Consider the following 21,819-nt stretch of genomic DNA (forward strand, 5'->3'; position numbering starts at 1 on the left):
CAAGATTTTGGAGCTTAATGTAAGCATTCGAATGTAAGCAGTGCCCTCCTCCCCAAGAATGAAGCTTATTTCAGGCATAACCACCAATTTATACTGATGACCTTAAGAGGATGAGGTTTCCTATAGTCATTAATTTGAAAAAAGGTAGGAAAAAATATATCCAAACTCTCTAGAAAATAATTAAAATATAAGGTTTAAGCCTTCAAAGAGTTAAATGTCAGTCTAGAAAATGAATGTTTTCTCATATCCATCTCCCTCTTCCCAACCAACCTCCATTAGCGTTACTGTGGATGTCTTGCCAGGATTTCTCTGCCCCTGTCTAGCAGAGTAGGTTTTTATCATCACTATCTGTAGTCGCCTGTCCTCTCTCCCTCTTCTTGTTCTCTCCCTGTCCTTTCCTGCCATCCTGCGTTCCATTCCCATGGCTCACTGGTTTAAAGGATCATCACTGGCATTCCTTAGAATTCCCACTCTAAGGAAGTGATCCAAGCCACCATCATGGTATATTCTTCTCATGCCCCAGTGGTAGCAAAAGCAACCAGAGAGAGGGAAGGAGATATGGCCACAGTCAGTGGCCTGAACAACATGTGGCAGGAGCTCCCACACCTCATGCTCAGACCAAGTGCTTACCTAGAAGTGCCAGAGCTGATAACATACCTGTCCTTGACACAACTTTGGGCACTGGCATCTCTAAGAGTCCATTCTTGAAAGGGATCATCCCTTTCAAGAAATGTCTCCAGATGTCTCCAGGAACAATTGATCCTATCCCCTCCTGTTCTTCTGTTATACTATTAGACTATTTGTTTCCATTAGACTATTTGTCACAGTCTACACCTTACACACAGATGACTGTGAGTTCCTGGGAGACTAGGAAGATGTCTTTATCTCTGTACTCAAAAGGAGCCGGCCTTGCTCAAGTGCTCAATGAATCTATAGTAATGTAATCTTATGTAAATAAAATAGGATGGCAAAAAGAAGCATGGTTTCTCTTACTGGATTGTAGGGTAGTTCTCTTTTTAACTTTTTGAGGAACCTCCATACTATTTTCCACAGTGGCTGCACCAGTTTGCATTCCCACCAACAGCACGCGAGGGTTCCTTTTTCTCCACATCCTTACCAACATTTGTTGTTTCTGGAGCTTTTGATTTTAGCCATTCTGACAAATGTGAGGTGATATCTCACTGTGGTTTTGATTTGCATTACTCTGATGATGAGTGATGTTGAGCATCTTTTCATGTGTCTGTGGCCATCTGTATGTCTTCTTTGGACAAGTGTCTGATCATGTCTTCTGCCCATTTCTTGATTGGATTATGTGATTTTTTTTGGTGTTGGGTTGTATAAGTTCTTTATATATTTTGGATACTAACCCTTTATTGGATATGTCATTTACAAATGTCTTCTCCCATTCAGTATGTTGTCTTTTAGTTTTGTTGGTTGCTTCCTTTGCTGAGCAGTTATGTATTTTTTGATAGTCATATGACAATAGAGATATAAAAGGCAAAAAAACTGTCAAATTAGACATAGGAATGACAACCATAAAAAATCCAGGTTAAAACAATGAAAAATTAAAAGAATTCAGCTATGAGGTTGTTTTGAAAGTATCTTTAAGTTCGTGTTCCACATTAAGGAAACGAAAACTGATAGAAATCATAGATTATGTACATTTGGTTTAACACCAATCAGCAAAATTGTTTTTAAAGAAAAAAGTCTGACCCTATATCAGAAGTTTATCAAATGCTTTTATATTTTTGTGTTAAAATATTTAAATTTTGAATATGTTATGTTTTATCATCAATCTACCAACCACTAACTCCTGGATGCTGCCATCTAAAGCAAGCTAAAAATCACTACAGAATAGTGAGTATAGCATACTAATATTTATGTCCGAGAAGGAGAGTTGCTCATATGTGTATGCACTTACATGTGAGCAGAATATCTCTGGAAAGATACACTAAAACCTCATGACACTGACTGTCTCTAGGGAGGAGGACTGGGAAACTGTGTCTCAGGGGTGGGAGAGAGACTTTACTGGATATATTTTATGAATTGAATTTTTGAATTTTTTGAATTTTTGAATTTTTTGAGTTTTTGAATTTTTTTCCCATGCATATATCTACTTTCTTAAAGAATGACTAGAGATCAGTCACTATGTTTCATGTAACTATAAATAAGCACAAGCAAATGATGTATGATGTTTGACCAATAGGTCTCCAACCTGAAGGGATCATTATCTGGTTCTCTATTTTGGCTTAAAAATAATATGACATCCTAGCTAGTATTCAATATTACTTCTGTCTTTTGAACTTATTTTGAGAGATCAGATGCGAGTAAACCATATAGACATACAAATAGTTAAGAAAAGCACATGAAATAATCAGCACTGCCATTACTGTATTCTTTCTAAACAAAGGAAATGGCAGTCTGTAGAGACAGTCTTAAGAGAAGTGCTTATTTGCTTCAAGGACCACTTGGTTCATCAGAAAGTATATGTCACACAATGGGAACCTTTGAATCAAAGCTTCTAATAGAAACAAGATTCCATTATAAAACATCTTTCTTGTAGCCTATTTGGCACAGTGCTCTGCCCAGCTCTCTGTCCTCCGTGCAGGGTAAGGTCAATTTCATGTAATATTGGCTGGATTTGATCCCCAGTGCTTGGCACACAGCAGGCACTCAATAAATATTCATCAACTAGAGGGAAAATATGAATACTTTAAAGATTTTATTTATTTATTTGACGGAGAGAGACAGCAAGAGAGGGAACACAAGCAGGGGGAGTGGGAGGGAGAAGCAGGCTTCCCGAGGACCAGGGAGCCCGATGCGGGGCTCGATCCCAGGACCCCGGGACCATGACCTAAGCCGAAGGCAGACGCTTAACAACTGAGCCACCCAGGCGCCCAATATGAATACTTTAAATAGAACATCACTCAACAAATATTTATTGAATACACTTGTGCTAAGTGCCAGGGATATGGTGGTGAACAAGATATGAACTATGCACGTATTATGCTTATAATTTTGTGTGTGTGTATACGTATACACACACTTGGTTCATCAGAATATATATATATATATATATATATATGATAGGTACGTGAAAAAATGAATTGGCCTATAGAAAAGACCTAGAACTAGGATGATTAAGAAAATGGATGCCCATACTTGGCACCATTTGTGATTAATGTTAATAGGCTATGGTTGAAGATACATATTTAGTCATTTATATGAACAGCTGTCTGTGTTTTGTTTATTTGCGGCATCCTGAGGCATCAGGCAGTGGATCTCCAACACACATGCACAGGCAGTAACAGGGTTCTTGGGTGCCCACAGGCCCATCTCACTGGAAGGGTAAGAGGTGGCATCAGTGCCACAAAGCTCAGAGAGTCAGCGGCACCCCCATATCAACCACAGCACAGCCAAGGGGATCACCAATAGAGACACCAGGCTGCTAAGCTTCTACCATTAAAGCAAGTGTAGCTGGTTTATGCTCTGTCCTTGTCCAACAGAGCATAAGAACCGTACTGTATGTCAGAAGAGTGAATGGAGGAAAAAAGACTATTCATGTTACCTGTTTGTTTGTTTTTTTTATGTTAGAAAAAGAAAAGGTGAAAGTGAAGTCTGAGCCTCTGCTGGTCTTCAGTCATTCTTTATTTGGTTGCCTTCAAATATTTCCTCTCCCAATGATTATCAAGCTAAGAGTCTAATTATGAAAACCATCAGTCGGGTCACTGTGCTGGTTCCTGGCCATATTTACATCTCTCTATTGTTCCTTTAGTTATTCTGTCTACTTTTTCTTAGGTTGTGTATATCTCCAGGTAGAAAAATAAGGATGTTCAAAACAAAATAGAACCTTCATTAATGGAACCCAGCTACCTGGAAAGCACAATATGCTGTTTTATTATAGTTTCCATTTGAGTAGCAGTCAAATGACCAAACAGACACACATGCACACACCCCACATAAATTTCTGTTTAAAAATTTTCCATGAGATGACCTGACGTATATATAAAATACAAATTCTGTCATTTCCAGACAACAGCCACTGACATGTGGTATAGCCATTAATTTGAAAAAGGCCTCAAGAGTTTTAGTTGACCCTAAGCTAAATTTGAGGGAATTAAACAAGTTCATCAAAATTCAGGCTGAAGGAGTATCATGACCAAACCAAAAGGAGATAATAGTCTCACTGATCTTGGCTTTGGCCAGACCACAGCAGGAAGTGGTAACAATTAAGAGATCACTGACAAAAAAGAAAGGAGCCAGAATCAGGAGGGGAAAGAACAATAGGGAGTCTGGGATAAGATGCTCTGTGGAAAATCCATGAGAGAACTGGAGAGGCAAAGCTATAGGAGGGGACATTCAAACGTATAAAGGCCTTTTCTGTTGAAGAGGGAATGGGCTGTGTTAACCACTTGCAAGCAGTCAGTACGACAAAAATTGTTTTAGCTGCTAAGCAGGAACTAAGAGAATGCCGCATTCTCTCTTTTCAGCTGGACTTGATCCTGGACCTGCCTGGGACTTCCAGCTCAGGCCTAGGAAGCCTACCCTATAGGAGACAGAGCTGGGAGACGAAGAAACTCAGGTTCTGACTGCATCACTGGAGCCCTGGTTAAAGCTACACGTACAGCCATTTGCTAGACTTCTCAGTTAGACAATACATTCCCTCTTTAGCTTAAGCCACTCTGAGTTCTCTGCCTCCTCCAGTGAGAGAGTCCTGAGTGACACAAGATCTTGGCTACCCTGGGAGGTAGCAAGTTCCACACCACTAGAAGCGGCCAAAGGCTAAGTAACCATCTGCTAAGATTAGGGGGAAAGAAACCTAAACGGGGACCAAGCTAGGCCTATGTGACAGTATTAGTTTGCTAGTTCTACCATAACAAATACCTCAGACTGGGGAACTTAAATAGCAGGATTGATTTTCTCGTAATTCTGGAGTCTAGAAGTCTGAGATCAAAGTATCAGCAGGATTCGTTTCTCCTGAGGCCTCTCTCCTTGTCTTGTAGACGGCCATCTCTTCCTTGTGTCCTCCTCACCTGGTCTTTCCTGTGTGTGTGTCTGTGGCCCAGTCCCCTTGTCTTGTAAGGACCCCGGGCTACCCTAACGACTTCAGCCTAACTTAGCTACTTCTTTAAAGGTCCCATCTCCAAATGCAGTCACATTTTGAGGTGCTGGGGGTTAGGACTTCAACATATGCATTCTGGGGGGACACAATTCAGGCCACAATAATGACCTCCAAGGATACCGACAATTCCAACAAAATTCAGTAAAGAATGCCAGTGTTTTACTCAAGAACTCTCTAGTCAGATCAGAATATCTGGATCAGAAATAAAATGTGTGACAGCACTGACAGTTTCCCTGGGCTTCTAAAGTCAGAGTGAGGCTGCACCCTTAGAAAAGAATTGTACGCAGTTTGTGTAACCCAATCTGACTACATTTATTCATTTATGTTATCTAGGGGATTGCTATTTACTTTTCCAGTGGTTGAGGTAAAGTGAAGGGCTTGGCCATACAGTGCTAATTAGCGCGTTTGTACAGCGGGCAGCACGGTGGGGCGTAGGCTGCACCCCAGCTGAGGTGGTGGAGTCCGTGGCACAGACATCCTGGAGGCAAACTTTTCTCAGGATGCTCAGAACTGTCCTGCTTATACTATAGGGGTTTTGAAAAGATCAAATAAACATGTATGCACAATACTGTGCAGATGTGTCAACTACCACTGAATAAAATGCGAATATTTCAGCAAGGGCAGCCAAGTATTTTACGGATTCTTTCTGAGCGAGTCCATGAAGAAATGTCCAAGGTTTAGGATTCTAACTTCCATTCAAGTCAACTGGCTTTCCAGAAAGAAAATCCTCTCTACAGTTCCCAGCAAATGCTATCATAAATCATATCGCCTACCTCTGACCAGACGGTCTGTCGGTCTGTCCTCAGGACAAGGCCTGGATGAATTTGCATGAATGGCTTTGTGCACATTTCTGACTTATCAGCAAAAGCCATTCGGATTCGGAGTCTGCAGGGGTGGGGGGTGGGGAGGGAGCACTGAGGTTTGCTCTGTGGTTTTTCACACACTAAAACCAACCACAGTAGAAAGTTAGATCATAGAGTCTGATCTCAAAGAAGCCACGGCATCAAGTCTAACCCTCTTATAGAGACAAGGAAACAGAGGTCCAGAGAGGCAGAACAGGGCCACAAAATCGGTTGGCCAGTGCAAGGCCAAAGTCCCTGCCGCCTTGCCTGATGTCTCTTTTGGTAGATAATAACAATGTGCTGTGCTCCTGCATGAAGTCAGGCCTGGACAAGGGCCTGAGAAGTGCCTCTGGATTGGACGGGCAGCAACAGGGCCTGGTGGTGTCAGCGTGGTTCTGCTTCTGGTAACAGCTGTACACTTGCATCAGGGAAGTTGGATGTATGTTTGAGTTGGCTTTAGAAGACGGTTCACATTTTAAACTTTGATGAATCATTGGGAGGAATGGCATAAGAGGAAAGCAGTAAAGCAAATGCCAGTCAACAGCTGTCCTGTAATATCCTGGATCACAAAAGAAAAGTTTACTGAGAAGCAAAATTTTGTTCTGAGATAAAATGGCCCATTTCTGCCAAGGTAGCCTGAGAAAACTCAAGTGTCAGTGTTGAGGGAGGACACAGGTTGAGCCAGGATTTCTGCCCCCCAAGCAGGCAGACTTTGAAGTCAAATAATCAGAAACTGGCTATCTGGCTTGGGCTGGGTAAGGAACAGAAACTAGGGAGGGGCACCCCCCCAACACACACACACACCCCTAACAGGTTTGTGAGAGGAGAGCAAAGACAGGGGCTGTCTTAAGAGTCTCCATCTTGGGTCGGTCTGACCACAGACACAAGCTGCGTTCATCAACACTGTGGGTCTCTAGAGGGGCCTGGGAAATCTCTGAGATGGGCTCAGCCCACCAGGGGGTTGAAAGGAGCCCTGATCTTTTCCATTCCTGATCCCTGAAGTAGCTCCACAGAAGCCACTGCGAGGAGTCAACTACCCTAGCAACACTGGTTTTGAGTCATTACCCTCTCTTTCTCTCTTTCTTGAACTTTCACTGGCTTTCAGACTTAATTCAATATAATCCCAACTCACAATGCTAAACTTAACCTTCCCTGAAGGGAAAATTAGGTTATGGGTTTTTTAAGAAAGGAAAAAATGTTGCAAAAACAATTACAGTATACTCCTACCCCAAACTTATTAATACATTTTTATGACTAGAAATTTTGTTCTTTTTTAAAATAGGGAACTCTAACTGAATATTAGATTTTGTTCAAACCCACTCTTTTCCGTGACATTAGGGAAAAATGAGCATCAACCTCAGTGGCCTTGAGACCTCTGCTTGCTGCAGGCCCCTCACCATGCCTAAGCCCTCATACTGATATTTCTATAATGTTCTCCAATTCTTTGGCACTTTCCCCACTTAGTGTCTCATTTATTCCTGCCAATAATCTTCTGAAATAGAAAGGGCAAGAGTTATCATGAGTCCTACTTTAAAGCTGAAGAAATCAAGGCCCTGAAAGGTTAGCCAAGTTGCCAGGATCACAAAGTTAAACAAATCACAGAACCAAGACTCAAACTCGAGGTCTTCTGTCAAATCCCACCCCTTCCCATAGTCAGCAGAGCTCCTCCACCCTGATCATAAGGCTTTGAGGCAAAGTGAGGGAAATTTGAAAGGTGCTCTTTTTCACACACACACAAAAATTAATGACCATTCCACCTGAAAAATCTTGTTTCACAAAAATTTGCTGTGATATTCCCGTATTGGAAACATATTAGATTTCTAACAAAATCTCACTGATAGAACTAAGAATAACTTAATATTAATAACTTAGTAGTAATGAAAGAGTATTAGTAATAGTAATTTAAGAGTAATGAAGTAATAATGAAACCAGTCTTCACCTACTTTGATGGATGCTAACATTATTATCTGATACACTGAAAAGTGTATGGGATCTTTAAGCCAGAGACCCTGGCTATGTCTTACTCTGCCACTCAGCAGGGTAAACCTTGGGCAAATCATAGCAAATCTTTCCCTTCCTAGGCATGCATAGTGGTTCTGCCCACCCAACCAACGTATATGCTACCAGGAATGAGTACCCATGCAAAACTTAAGTTGGTCACTGCCTGACTCACTCCCACAATCATCCCAATGTTAAGCCACAGGGCCCTCCTCCTACTCTAGTCTCCTCTGACTCTTAGACTCTTTGGGAATCCCAGCCCTCTATACTCATCTAAGGCTCTCCTTGCTCTGTTAGGATACATGTCTTAGTCACCACAGGCTACCATAACAAAATACTGCAAAATGGGTGGCTTAAACAACAGAAATGTATTTTCTAACAGTCCTGGAAGCTGGAAATCTGAGAACAGGGTGCCAGCACTGTCGGATTCTGGTGAGGACTCTTCCTGGCTTGTAGAAGGCCACCTTCTCACTGTGTCTTGCCATGGCTGAGAGAAAAAGCCTGAGCAAGCAAGCTGGTGTCTCTTTTTATAAGGGCACTCACCCTCATGATTTCATATAAGCTTAGTCACTTCCTAAAGGCCCCATCTCCAAATACCATCACACTGGGGGTTAGGGCTCCAACACATGGATTTCAGGGAGACATAATTCAGTCCACAGCAACAGGCTTCTTGTTCTTAATACCCACGCTCTCTGACACAATTAGAAACCTACCCTGGGGCTCCATGAACCCCGGCTGCAGGTTTTCAGGTGCTCCACCCCAGACCCCCAGGGTGTCAACATCGTCTTTCCACCAATGGAGGATATCTGGCTCTCATCAAGCCACTGTAAAATGAATATAACAAAACTTAACTGTTTTGTAAGGTGGATGTGACAATAAAAATATTTATGAAAACTCTTAAGTTGTGAAGCCTATAATATTATTTCCCTTTATTTTTATTGGTGATCTAGAAAATAGAAATGGAAAGAGTGATTTTCTGATTTAACCTAATTAGGAAATAGAATAAACTGGTTCCCTTTAAAAGATACAAGAATCTTCTCTGTGGAATAATGTATATTCCAGCTATCAGCATTCTTGAGGGAAGGCAATAAAAAAAATAATCCTACACTCAGACATGTATATTAAAAAATAATAATTGATTTGTTTGCTAGTGTTGGTTTGCTTCCTTAGTTTACACTGCACTTATCAATCAACTTATCAATTTTCTATGCAACTTATCAATTGCACAGAAAATCACACCAGAGCCATTAGGCTATTTTGGGCATCAAATTCCCTCCAGTAGTGTGTTTCTCTAGTCCCACAGAAATGCAGGGGCCACCATGCCGAAGGGTAAATGGAGGTTCACCCTAGGATGAAGGTCTTGAGTTATGAGTGATTAATATCAAGAGAACATTAGGGATATATTTATCAAGACTTCGTGTTCTGACTTTAGGATATAATTTTCATCCCCATCTTAGAAGCGCTGAACTTGTCTCTTCAACAGTCCTGTTCTGTGTCACTGCTTTCAGAGGTAACAACGAAAGTAACATGTTCCATGTTTGGGGTGGATGATTTTCCAAAATGGATTTACTAGCTGGAGGGAAGGGAGGGAAGTAGAGGAGGAAGATGGTTACAGAAAACTTCAAATCATGGGATGGAGCTAGCTTTCCTACATACACGTCAGTGTTTCCCAAAAGACATCTCCAGCCTCACCCTCTCTTCCAAGATCTAGACTTATAAATACAACTTCCCAATGGGCATCTCCACTGTCTCATAAGATTTCTGTAAGTTCCATACTCCAGAATCCTCTTCCCCCTCCCTGAAATCCTTCCCTTGGTAAGTGGCACCACCACCTATCCGGTATCCAGTTCATAAAAGAACTTTTCCCTTGCTGCATCTATACAAAAAAGAACTCTCATTTTTATTTGCTTTACTCTTTTCCCATTTCCAATGTCTTAGGTGCCTAAGTTAACATTTCTGTATCACCCAATATTTTTGTTTGTTTGTTTGTTTTATGGTCTTCCATGCTATGTGAACCCCATGAGAGAGGTGCCTTGTTTATCTTGCTCAACGCTGTATCTTAGAAGAGAACCTGGTCTTTAATAAAGACTTCCTTTAAGAAAACACTGAGTGAACATAATATTTAATTGTGAATTAACTCCATATGATACACAGTCATCATTAGAAACATTAGTTTTTGCCACTTATATTCAGTGTGAGTTTTATATTACTCTCATCCTCACACTACTTGAAGGCAGCTAATCTGGAGAAGAATTTTATTGGGGGGGATGAAAGGAATAATTTGAGAGAATGGGGCATTTTAGAGGAATGGAGATCTTACCAGGAAGATATAGGAGATTCCTTGAGACAGGCGAAAAAGCTGTACTGGACACTGGTCATTCAGAATAGAAAAAGGGAAGACTAAGGGGTGAGACTGGGTTGCATCAAGGGACAAAATACTTGCCGCCCTACACCTGTGCCCATGAATCTATAAAGTAGCTAAGATCAAAAATAATTAAATAAATAAAGTAGCTGAGATCATGAGCTTCGGAGTCTGAGTGGCTTGGGTTTGTTTTGGAAGCAATCTCTACATCCAATGTGGGGCTCAAACTCACAACCTCGGGATTACGAGATTACGAGTCACACGCTCACTCACCGACTGAGCCTTGAGTGGCTTGGGTTTGAATCTTACCTCTGCTATTTTACTAGCTGTGTACCATGGGCAATTTATGTAACCACTCTGAACCCCTCCTCTCTAAGACAGACATACCAATCGCCTAACTCAGAAGGCTGTTAAAAGGGTTAAATGAGGGCTTGGAGGTAAAGCATTTAGTTCAAGCCTTTATAAGCACTTTCCTGGAGTAAGCCCTCAAATGACAGCATACCAGCTATTATTTTTTTATATCATCCTGTAATTATATTTTTTGTTAAGGTTGGAGATTTTTAAATTTTAAATTTTTATTTTTTGTTTATCCTCTAGACTGTATGGCTACTCTGAAATTTTGAAGTTGCTAAAAGACAAAACAAAACAAAACAAAACAAAACCCGAACCCTCCATCTGGATTGGTGGAAAGCACTAAATCAACAAAGGTAGTGTATAATTAATTACCAGCTTATGACTCAGGAAGAAAATGACTCAATTTCTCTGTAATTCAGAGAATGAAGTAAAAAATGGGACCCTTCTAAACTAGAGCAAGGTAAATAATGATGATAAATTCACCATCCATGTGGGCATTAAAAAAACAAAACAAAACATAAAAGCAGAAATCTGTTCACATCACCCCTTGCTCAGGCTCTCCAATGGCTCCTACTTCTCTTAGACGGGTAACCTGCTATCTCTTAATGTGGCCCTCAAGGCCCTGCAGTAGCCCTGCCCACCTGGCTGACTTCCTGTTATTCCTCTCGCCCCATGCCCTTCGTACTTGTGGTCTCCTCTGTGCCCCACGTCTTCACTGGGTGGCTTCTATTCAGGACAGTCCCTGCTGAAATGTCCCTTCTTCCGAGAAAGCCTCCCAGCCTACCCAAGCTAAAACAGTCACCTGTCCTCACTCTGTGAATCATCCTGCATTATTTTTGCCATATGTCACTCATCATTATTGGAAATAAAATAATCTGTTTACTGCTTATTGTCTACCCCAACAGTTTATTAGTCCCACAGAGAGCCTCTATTATATCCCCAGGGTCTAGAAAAAGTGCCTGTCACCTAGCGTGTGCTTAATAAACACTTATTGAAGGAGTCAATTAAAATTCTATAAAAATTCTTCAATATGAGGATAATTATATTGGATTCACTATAAGTAGACAAGCTTTCAGCTATTTTCCAATAGAAAATTAAAAAAAAATCTGCAATACATATATCCAGCACCAAGAATGGAAAATTATGAAAATTTTCCGGATTGCCTTAAAAAAATAAAATATTACAGATAAAGTGCAGGTGCTCCTTGTCCTCTTTGTCGCCCTCCCAGTCCTGTCTTTTCTACATCCTGTCCAGAAAATAAGGGCTAATATGGATTTGGAATGTATTTTTTCCTCTCCAAATTTAAACGTCTTTCTATACATATAGGTGTACCCATAAAAATGTGTTATGACTTTTAATATGTATTCTTAAAATGTGCATAAATGTACCAAGCTATGTCTCATTCTGAAACTTGCTTTTTTGTCCATTCAGCATATTTTTAAGAGCTTTCCATGTTGACATATTGATCTAGTCCATTCCTTTTAACTTCTGCATAATCTTCCATCTCAGGACTATACTATATGGAACATGCTCATTCTCCGACTGATGGGTATTTAGACTGTTTCTCTTTTCCGCTGTTAGAAAGCTGCACAGGCAAGTAAACATCCATGTACATGCCTTTCTGCGTATGTGTAAGTTTTTCCAGATAGGCATATACCTTACAATGCAATTTTGAGGCCACAGGAAGTGTCTAACTTGAGCATATCCTGCACTGCAGCACTGTCCCAGCGTCGGCCAGGTAATGAATTTGTAGGAGCTGTCTTCCCTCCTGCTAGCGCACGCCCTGACAAACATCGCGTCAGCCTGAAGGTGAAGGGGACTGGCTGCAAGCACAAGTTACAGCTTATACGGAGTGAGTTCTGCTCTCCTTCACTCAGTGCCTCAGTCAACCAAAGGTAAAAGAGAAAACAAACCAAATATGATACCAATAAATAAAAGCCCTGGATTCACTGATACTACCTTGCAATAATGGTCTTTTGTTCTGAACTATGAATGGCTCAATTAACAGTAATGCTGTTATTAACAAGTCAGCTTGGTAGCTATAATATGGTCACGTATTTCTTTCCAGTTAGATTCTCAAAAGTGGAAGAATCTATGATCAAGAGTTGAAAGGGAGTAATTTGGTTTTTATAGTCCCTTGAAAAGAAAACTTTGTAAAGAATTACTCCAGATTACTCCCTTTCAACTCTTGATCATAGATTCTTCCACTTTTGAGAATCTACAGCTTACAGTTTTTTTAATAATGAGAATCTATACTTGCTGGAAATAGCTCTAAAAGGCTTTTCCTATAAAAATGGATATTAATGTCTTTGAAGGTAAAGTGGGAAAGGAATAGAAAAAACAGAACTCTATCACATATAAATATGACAGCAGCAATTATAACCATTCTGTATGCCAGCTATTTCCAGCTCTAAAAAATGGCACTCAGGAGTCTATAAATAATCTACAGTCATCATAAAGCAGGGGGCGAAAAACTCAGTTTGACCAAGATGCTTTTGAGAAGAATGTTAGTCTTTGAAAATCACAAACATTTACACTTTGCAACCTTAAGGATACGTACATTTATGATACTGTGTTAAGCTCCTCTGTTTTTATCATCTTCAGTGGCCCCTGTAGCAACATAATATATCCGAAGATTTACAAAGTAGTAATAATTTTTAAAAATCAATTGAACTCCTAACATACACCATTCACTGTGCTAAGCAGTTGCCATGTTTTAGCTCATTTGTCTTCATTTAAAACCCCCAAAACTAAGAGGTAGTTACTGATAGTATTGCTATTTGCAGATGACAAAACAGAGATGCAAAAACTTATATAACTTGTCCAAGGCCACACAGTCCCAAATGGCAAAGCCAGGCTCTGAACCAGGCAATGTGACTCCAAGCCCGTGCTTGTAACCGCTGTGGAGCACTGCCTTTCATGAATAAGGGCAGGAAGAAACCTTCCCCTTGAGAAAGCAGCGTTTCCTTTCTCTACTTTTCTTTCTTTCCCTTTCTGCTCCTTACATTCCTTCTCCCTTTATTTTTCTCTTTCCCCTGTTTATGCCTTAGGTCCACTTTATAAACCCTCATAGAGGGCGTCTGGCTCAGGTGATGGCATTGGAGGGGAGGAGCTCGGGAAGTCATTTCCTCCTGAAGTAAAATGTGGAAAAAGGTTACAGTAAATACCATACCACACACTTCCCCCAACACAAAACATTCTTAAGCATGAGAATACCTACTTTAAGCAATAAAGCATAGACCAACATTTCAATAAGATCACAAATTTGGAATACAATCTTGGAGACAACCATAATTGATTTTCCTCAGCCCATTTCTCTTCTTTGACCACAAAATTTCCTTGTTGATCTTATCCGTGTTCACAGTTTGAACTGTCCCAAATTGGTATCCCTTGGGAATACAGTTTAAGCTTCAAGCCTGTAGTAGTCAACTATCTGTTACACATTCACATCTAGATATTCCAATTTCAAACTAAATAAACCCAATACTGAATTCAGATCACATTCCCCCAAATCTGTATCTCCTTCCTGAATTTCCTGTTGGTTTTAGTGGAACCACCACATCCAAACTGGAAACATGGGGATCTCTACCTTATTTCCCACATCCAAACCATTCTGTCAATTTTACCTCCCAAATCCATCCCTTCCCTCCATTTCTGTTGGTGCTGCTATGGCTCAGGCCTATATCACTTCTCCCTGTATTACCTCTTCCTGTATCACCTCTCCCTTGGACTATTTTCAGAACCTTCTCAGTGGGTTCCCTACTTCAAAGTTACCCACTGCCTTGCAAGTAAGTGCAGATCTATGGTCCTCCCCTGCTCTGAACCTTGCAAAGGTTCCCTAATGCCTCCAGGATGAAATTCACATTCCTGGTCCCAGCACCCACCTGGCATTCAACCTGCCAGTCCTCTTAGCACTGGTCCCTGCATCCCATGAACCTGGCATTCTCTAAGCCTAAATCATTGTTCAGCTCAACTGAACAAACATGCAGGGATTTGATCTTTATTGACTGATTTTTAGAGAGAGAGAGCACTAGCGCATGGGGGTGGGGGACGAGCAGAGGGAGAGGGACAGATTGATCTTTAAATAAGAGTAACATTTGCTTCTTTAGAGAATGTATTACCTAATTTCAAATGTACTGTGAAAGTTAAGTCTTTAAAAATTTTATTATGGTAAAAGTCATTTTTTTAAAAAAGAAATAAGACCACTTGCAGCGCCTGGGTGGCTCAGTCAGTTAAGCATCTCACCCTTGATTTCGGGTTCGGCTCAGGTCATGATCTCGGGGTTGTATGATCGAGCCCCACGTGGGGCTCTGCGCTGGGTGTGAAGCCTGTTTAGGATTCTCTCTCTCCCTCTGCCCCTCCCGCCTCCCCTTAAAAAAAAAAAAAAAAAAGAAAGAAAAAAGAAAGACTACTTTAAGAGTAAAGAGTAAACGAGAAGAGAAAAAAACTGCTTCAGGTCCACGTTCTTTTTGCATTTTCATCACGAGCTACGCAGATGAGCTGAGGAGTCCAGTCTGGTGAGAGAGCTGAGGCAGCCTCTGCAGGTCCTGGTTGGGAGGCTGTCAGGAACGGGCCTGTCAGCAGGGCTCAGGGCCACCACAGCGGTGGGCCACAGGGAGGTAGGGCAGCTCTCAGGGATGCTGCCTGACAGGGGCAGAGGTCTCCAGAGCCAAGGAGACAGACTGAGAGGCTGGGGAGCCGGGTGGAGACTGGAGAGGAGAGGGCTGCACAGAGAGAGCCACAGTGGCTGAGCACAGATCTGCCTCTAAGGAAAGTGCCCGTGGCCGGGAAAGATTAAAGGGAAGCCAAAACTCACAGAAGACTGCCTGAGCTAAACAAAAAAAAAAAAAAAAAAAAAGAGAGAGAGAGAGAGAGAAAGAAATGCCCTGAATTTTTTCCCTTCCTCCCTCCCTCAAGTCCTCCCCTGTGCCTCTCACCAGCTTGGTGGTTATCAACCTTGGTCGCACAGCAGAATCAGCTGGGGAACTTTCAAAAAGGTGAATGCCTCGGTTCACCCCTGGAGAATCTTCACTGATAGGTCTGAGCTCAGCCTGAGCACTAGAAGTCCTAACAGCGGTGCTGCTGAGTCTGCCGGCTGAGAACTACTGCAGGGGCCAGACCCAGGCAGCAGCCCGGAGGAGACCAGGTCTTGGGGAAAGCAGCCTGCAGAAATCAGCACCCTGCCATGCCTGGTGGGTACAGGATCTGAGAGCCAGCAGATCTAGGATCAGCTGATGGCACAAAGCCATGGTAAGAACAAGGGAGAGGAGAAGAAGCAAAACGTTAAGTAAATGAACAAGATTTCTCCAAATCCTTCCTTCAGTGGCAGGCTCAAATTCCCCCTTCTCTGTGAAGCCTTCCCTGAACACCCCAACAGCAGAGTTTCTTCCTTCTTATAATGCTGATTGCTGTTCCTCCAGTGGCAAAATGTCACGGCCCACTTCCCATGTGTCCTCAGCGGGTAGCCCAGTGTCTTGTTCTCGGTTCTTGGTCTTCCCACACCAGGAAAACCTGTTTTCCTCCTCTTGCTATTTGCGTCACATATTTCCTTCTTTCCCAAGCTGACTAGCTAGCTTACTGGGATATTTCGCTACTATTGAGTAGTAATTAATGGCTAAAAATGGTTAATCTATTACCCCTTCCAGATAACATTTGCATGGCAAAACTGACCTTGAGTTCAAGATGGTGATGGGTATTAAAGAGGGCACGTACTGAATGGAGCACTGGGTGTTATACGCAAACAACGAATCATGGAACACTACATCAAAAACTAATGATGTAATGTATAGTGATTAACATAATAAAATTAAAAAAAAGAATTTTAGGGCAAAGTCAAGCTGATTGAGTAGATTTTTGTGTCCCTTAAAATCCCTGTTTAGGATTCTCTCTCTCCCTGTGCCCCTCCCACCTTAAAATATAAATAAATTTCAATCAAATAACATAGGTGATGGCCTAATATTGGACAGTAATGATTTACAAATTTACAAATGATTAACTGTAATGCATTTTGATCACAACCCTACTCATAGCTGTGAAAACATTCAGCAGGATAAATATACCCTTAAGATACATTTACATTTCTAGTTAAAGAAGTCTAGTTATCATCTCTACATAAATTAGCCTAGAGATATATTTGCTATAAATTCCAAAGTCTTGTGATTTCACATCAAAAGAAATTTACCTTTTTGAGTGGAAATATTAAGAATTATCCTACTTGCCTGAGAAAGCTACTTTCCAGAGAAGGACAAAATCCAAGATCAAAACCAGAAATCATTTACTCTGTGTGTGTGTGTGTGTGTGTGTGTGTGTGTGTGTGTGTGTTTAGACTGATAGATTATTTCCCTGAAAAACTGGGCCCCAACTAACTATTAAAATACTAAGTACTTCAAAATTGGACATGCTATTTTAAAAAACTGTTTTCTGCTATGAATTTTTCTTCATTATGAATCCATATAGAAGTTGTGGCAAACCCACTTCTGACCACATTAGGATATTCACAATTTTTATGGCAGTACTAACTCCTGAAAACAAACTCCCAATAAGACAGTCACAGAATACTGAAAAAACCCCATGCATATGTAAGAGCCACAGACAGATCCCTCCTTATGATCCTATAAGGAAAATATAAAAGACTATCAATCATGGAAAGAAAATTTCTCTTCGTCAGCTATTTAATGTATGATAGTCTTCTAGTGAGAGGTTTAGAGCTGTCATCAGCACGCTCTCAAACCCCCAAATCTCAACCACCACCACCTGACTGGGCTCCCAAATTCTTACCAAAAGAAACATCTGTTTTGCTTGAATAGTGGGCATAATCATAATCCAGCTAATAGAATTTTTTAAAAGTAGTTAAGATAATACATTTAATGGAAAGAATTAAAATCAAGAGATAAATGACCACAAATTGATGGAATCCCAGCAGACTCTTGGGACAGCAGTGTGACCACAAGTGCCTTTTTCTTCCATCACATCATTAAATAAGAAAAGGAAGATGTTTTCTGTACATAAAACCAGAAAAAGTAGAGTGAGCTGTAGGGTTTTTTTTTTTTTTTTCAGATTTTATTTATTTGAGAGAGAGATCACCAGCAAGGGGAAGAGGTACAGGGAGAGGAAGAAGCAGACTCCCTTGCTGAGCTGGCAGCCCAAAGAGGGACCTTGATCCCAGGACACTGAGCCTCACCAACTGAGCCACCCTGGTACCCCTGAGCTATAGGTTTTTAAGTAATGAGTAACTAATAATGCTCTGGGAAAAAAAGAAACAAAACAACATGTATAAGCTTCATGTACTTAACAAAGTTAGTGGTAAAAAGTGCTAGGATTTTATATGAAAATATGCACCTCAGACAAAAGGCAAAGACAGAAAAGAAACTTCTTGGCACGTGAGAAGAGTCTAACAATTTCTTTGAAAATAGAACGCATACTCATACTCTGTACAGAGTCAATATTCAATTAATGCTAGTGACCGATTAAACTATGACATCTAGGAACTCTGCTCACTTATAAGACCTAACTGAGTACCTTTCTGGGAATAAATGACTGTAATTTTAAGGATGTTTATTTAAGGGGCACCTGGGTAGCTCAGTCGGTTAAGCATCTGCCTTCAGTTCAGGTCATGATCCCATGGTCCTGGGACCAAGTCCCGTTCTCCCTCTGCCTGCCGCTCCCCCTGCCTGTGCGCTTTCTCTCTCTCTCTCTCTCTCTCTGACGAATAAATAAAATATTAAAAAAAAAAGATGCTTAGTTGAGGAGAGAAGCCCCTCATACACTCAAGCTTAAGAGAAGTGTCTAAATGCATCATGGTCAATCCACAAAGCTCAGAGAATGTAAACATGACCTGGACAAAGTTAAAGGACATTCCAAGTCCTTAATATTACAAGACTCTTTTCAACCTGGTCCCACTGAATGTGCCTTGGGGATCCCGTGGGTCTGGAAACCATCTACACAATGCTTGACTTTGTTTAGTGACAACAAAGGGGTCAAAGATTTGAGAAACAAAAGCAGCAGGACACAGCCTCCCAAAGCAAAACCAACCAAACAAGAAAAAAATATTCACAATTGTTTGGAGAAAAGAATGATTCTAGGCTGAAGCTTTAAATTAAATCAAATTATTTAAGTAGTTAATTAATTAAAATCTTCAGTTAAGAGGAAAGGAAGAAAGATCACTGTTTCTTAAATTTTATCAGTATCTATTTCTCCTTTTTAATTTCTCAGAGACAGACTTAACAATTACCACACACAAACACAACATGGTTGCTTTCTTTCAGTTACAGCAATTTCAAATTTTAGGGAGAAATATGCCATGCTTTTCTCTGAGGTAAGAATGCTTAAGTGTAGCTAGCTCTACATTTTAGAGCCAACAACAGAGCAGGAAGACTTATAAAAAGCAAGGTACTGTTCAGTCAACTTCAGACAAACATTAATGGTGAGAAACATTATATAAGAAACACTAGGCATTTATAGATACTTTTTGACTAAAAAGATTTCATGGGAAATTTAGGTAAAAGGAAGATTTTTAAATGTCTCATGTCTTCATGGCAGACAAAGATGCAGAGATGGATATAATAATCAGGAAAAAATCATATAAGAATCTCCTCCATGTAATATCATGGATCAGTGATTATGGTGGGTCACAGCCTCACTAAATATAATGGACATCTCCACCAACCATATATTCAAGCTCTATCTGTGTCAACCGAGTTCCTGAGAATAACTGAAGGCTGCAAGAACCTAATCCACTTTATCCACTTAAACCCTCCCTCACAAATGCCTGGGACCAGTGGACCCTTCAAAATCCACAGAATAATCTAGTCACTAAATTTGTGCTCCGAGTACCTGAAAACGTTTACTGCAAGAGCCTCTTAGCATACAGACAGGAAGCAGCATTTTTTGTTTGTTTTAGATAATCCAAGTAGGTTCATTACTTCCTTCCTTTTGTTCCTATTTTAAGGAGGAAGAGCAACAGAAAGCCCCATTCCCATTCCAACCCCATCCCCAATACAAATTACAATTTCCTTATATGTGCTAAAAGGAGCTGTAAATTATAAGAAGATGAGACTCACTTGCTGAGGGGGCAGCAAGAGTAAGCATGTTCTTACCTGATGTGGCCAATCAATTCAATAAGCTTGTGACTAAAAAAATAAGCTGTCAGCTCAGACACATGACTCAGGACTGAACAGACCCCAAAGAGGGTTGTAGTTCCATTCAGGTCTTCCAAATGCCAGTAGAGAAAGGTGAACACAAAGCCGTATCCAAAACCCATAAACCATGCCACGAACAACACGGAGCCATACTGCACGCTGCAGAGCAGTCTGATTAAGTCCCAAAAGTTGAAAGCCTGTGAGTGGCTCGTGGTGGTTGGTGTCTCCTCAGAGGACTCTGTGGAGCTGTTCCTCTCCACTTGAGGGATCTCTACCTCTTTTCCTTTATTTTCATTGTTTTTGAAATGGTTGTAGCGGAACCGGAACTGAGTGGCGACAATCAAAGCCATGGTCATGAGAACTCCGAAGACTATGAAGACGATCTGGTAGTTCCGATACTCAGGGGCTTTACACCCCTTTCCATCGATGAGCACTTCTATGTGAGTGTAGTCAATTCCGATGCCCACAGACAGCATCGCCAGGCCCCAGCCCAGGGAGCCCCACATGCGCTGCAATCCATAGCGATCTCTGTGTTTTCCCAGATACTGGAGTGTTACTGTGTCCACAATGGTGACAGAAGAGGCACTGAAAAATTCTCCTATTATGACGACTACCAAGATCACCAAGAATATAGCCTCCACTTCTTGTTGATCGTAAACAAGAGTGACTTGATCAGAAGGTAAAGATTTGGTGGTAGTGACAATAGTGGTGGTTGTCTCTCTGGTTACGTTTCCCGGGAAGGCAGGGGTTGCTGCGCTTGGACTCAAGGTAAAGTCCATAATATGGTCAGTAATTTCGTCTGTCTGCGGTTGCAGAGTGGGCGTACTGGTCTTGTTTGGAGCTGTCGAAAAGATGACAGTTTCTGTGACGTTGGGCCCCGTTTCTACAATCACCGGCCAGGTGGAAGGGAGCAGGCTCCTTTTCTCACGCATTCTTGGTGATGTGGTAATGGAAGAGTTGGTTGGCAGGACAGTTAACAGGTGACTTGAATTAGTGGGACGAGATGTTGGGGGAATCTTTGGTACACATCTCAAGGTAGCAGGTTTGACAAATCCGATGCCCAGGTTGAATAAAACCCAACACAAAAGAGAAAAGAGGAGGACGATTTTGCCTTTTTTAAAGCGGTCTGCAACTACACCCCAAAAGGGGGCACTGCAGAATTCAATGAAGTATCGGATACCTACTAGCAATCCACTCTGGCTGGGTGACATTCCCAGCTGTTTATAATACACAGGCAAAAGTGGGTAAAGAGAGCCATACGCAGAGTAGAAGAAAAAATAGAAGACCTTGGATATCAGAAGATCATTGTTTATTTTGACACAATGTTTCTCTATCCAGTCTATTTCCTCCTCAGGAATGGCTGCTGTTTCTGTGGAGGTGGGCGTTTCATTGGAAGGTGGTTCTGGTTCCCTGGAAATACCATTAAAGGGATCAGCAAGCACATACTTTCTCTTCTGTTCCTCTTCATCATCAGTTAAGATGGCGACTTTATCATCTGACGCCATGGCTTACCACCACCATCAGAAAGTTTATGACCTTCAGAATCTTGATTGTTGATCTGTAAAGTAAAATTTAAAAGGTGGCTTAGTATGAAAGTAACATTTAAACCTAGTTTCACCTTGCAAAGAAGCTGAGGAGTTTCAAACTATAGCTAAAAATAGTAATGAGAGAATGAGAGAGAATTCTCCCATTTATCACTTGCAGCCATACAATACTAAAAAAGAAAAACAGCTTTCAAAGAATCAAATACTCTTTATGGCCACTGTCTGACTAATTACATGTTCTAATGGCAGGTTTATAGCTCAGGTTCATTCTCAAATCTTTTCATTGATTCCTGGTGAAAATTTACAAATGATAGGGATTATGTCTAAACCAAATATAGAGAATTGAAAATAGTATTTACGCTTTCTTGTTTTTTTTTTAAAGATTTTATTTATTTATTTGAGAGAGAATGAGATAGAGAGAGCATGAGAGGGGCGAGGGTCAGAGGGAAAAGCAGACTCC

The 21,819-nt window shown here is 41.0% G+C and overlaps 1 protein-coding gene across 3 annotated transcripts in view; it reads right to left on the reverse strand.

Annotated features, from left to right (window-relative positions):
- Positions 1 to 21,819, reverse strand: part of MFSD6 (major facilitator superfamily domain containing 6) — a 68,982-nt gene that overhangs the window by 24,079 nt on the left and 23,084 nt on the right. For all 3 annotated transcript variants that reach the window (XM_025848553.2, XM_025848559.2, XM_073881118.1), the window contains exon 2: positions 19,774 to 21,373. In XM_025848553.2, the coding sequence (XP_025704338.1) occupies positions 19,774 to 21,320 (1,547 nt within the window). In that variant the 5' untranslated portion in view covers positions 21,321 to 21,373. The remainder of the gene's footprint in view (positions 1 to 19,773; positions 21,374 to 21,819) is intronic.

This window comes from Callorhinus ursinus, unplaced genomic scaffold (genome assembly GCF_003265705.2).
Source record: "Callorhinus ursinus isolate GAN/ISIS: 27379988/994484 unplaced genomic scaffold, GSC_fseal_2.0 scaffold2, whole genome shotgun sequence".
NCBI lineage: Eukaryota > Metazoa > Chordata > Mammalia > Carnivora > Otariidae > Callorhinus > Callorhinus ursinus.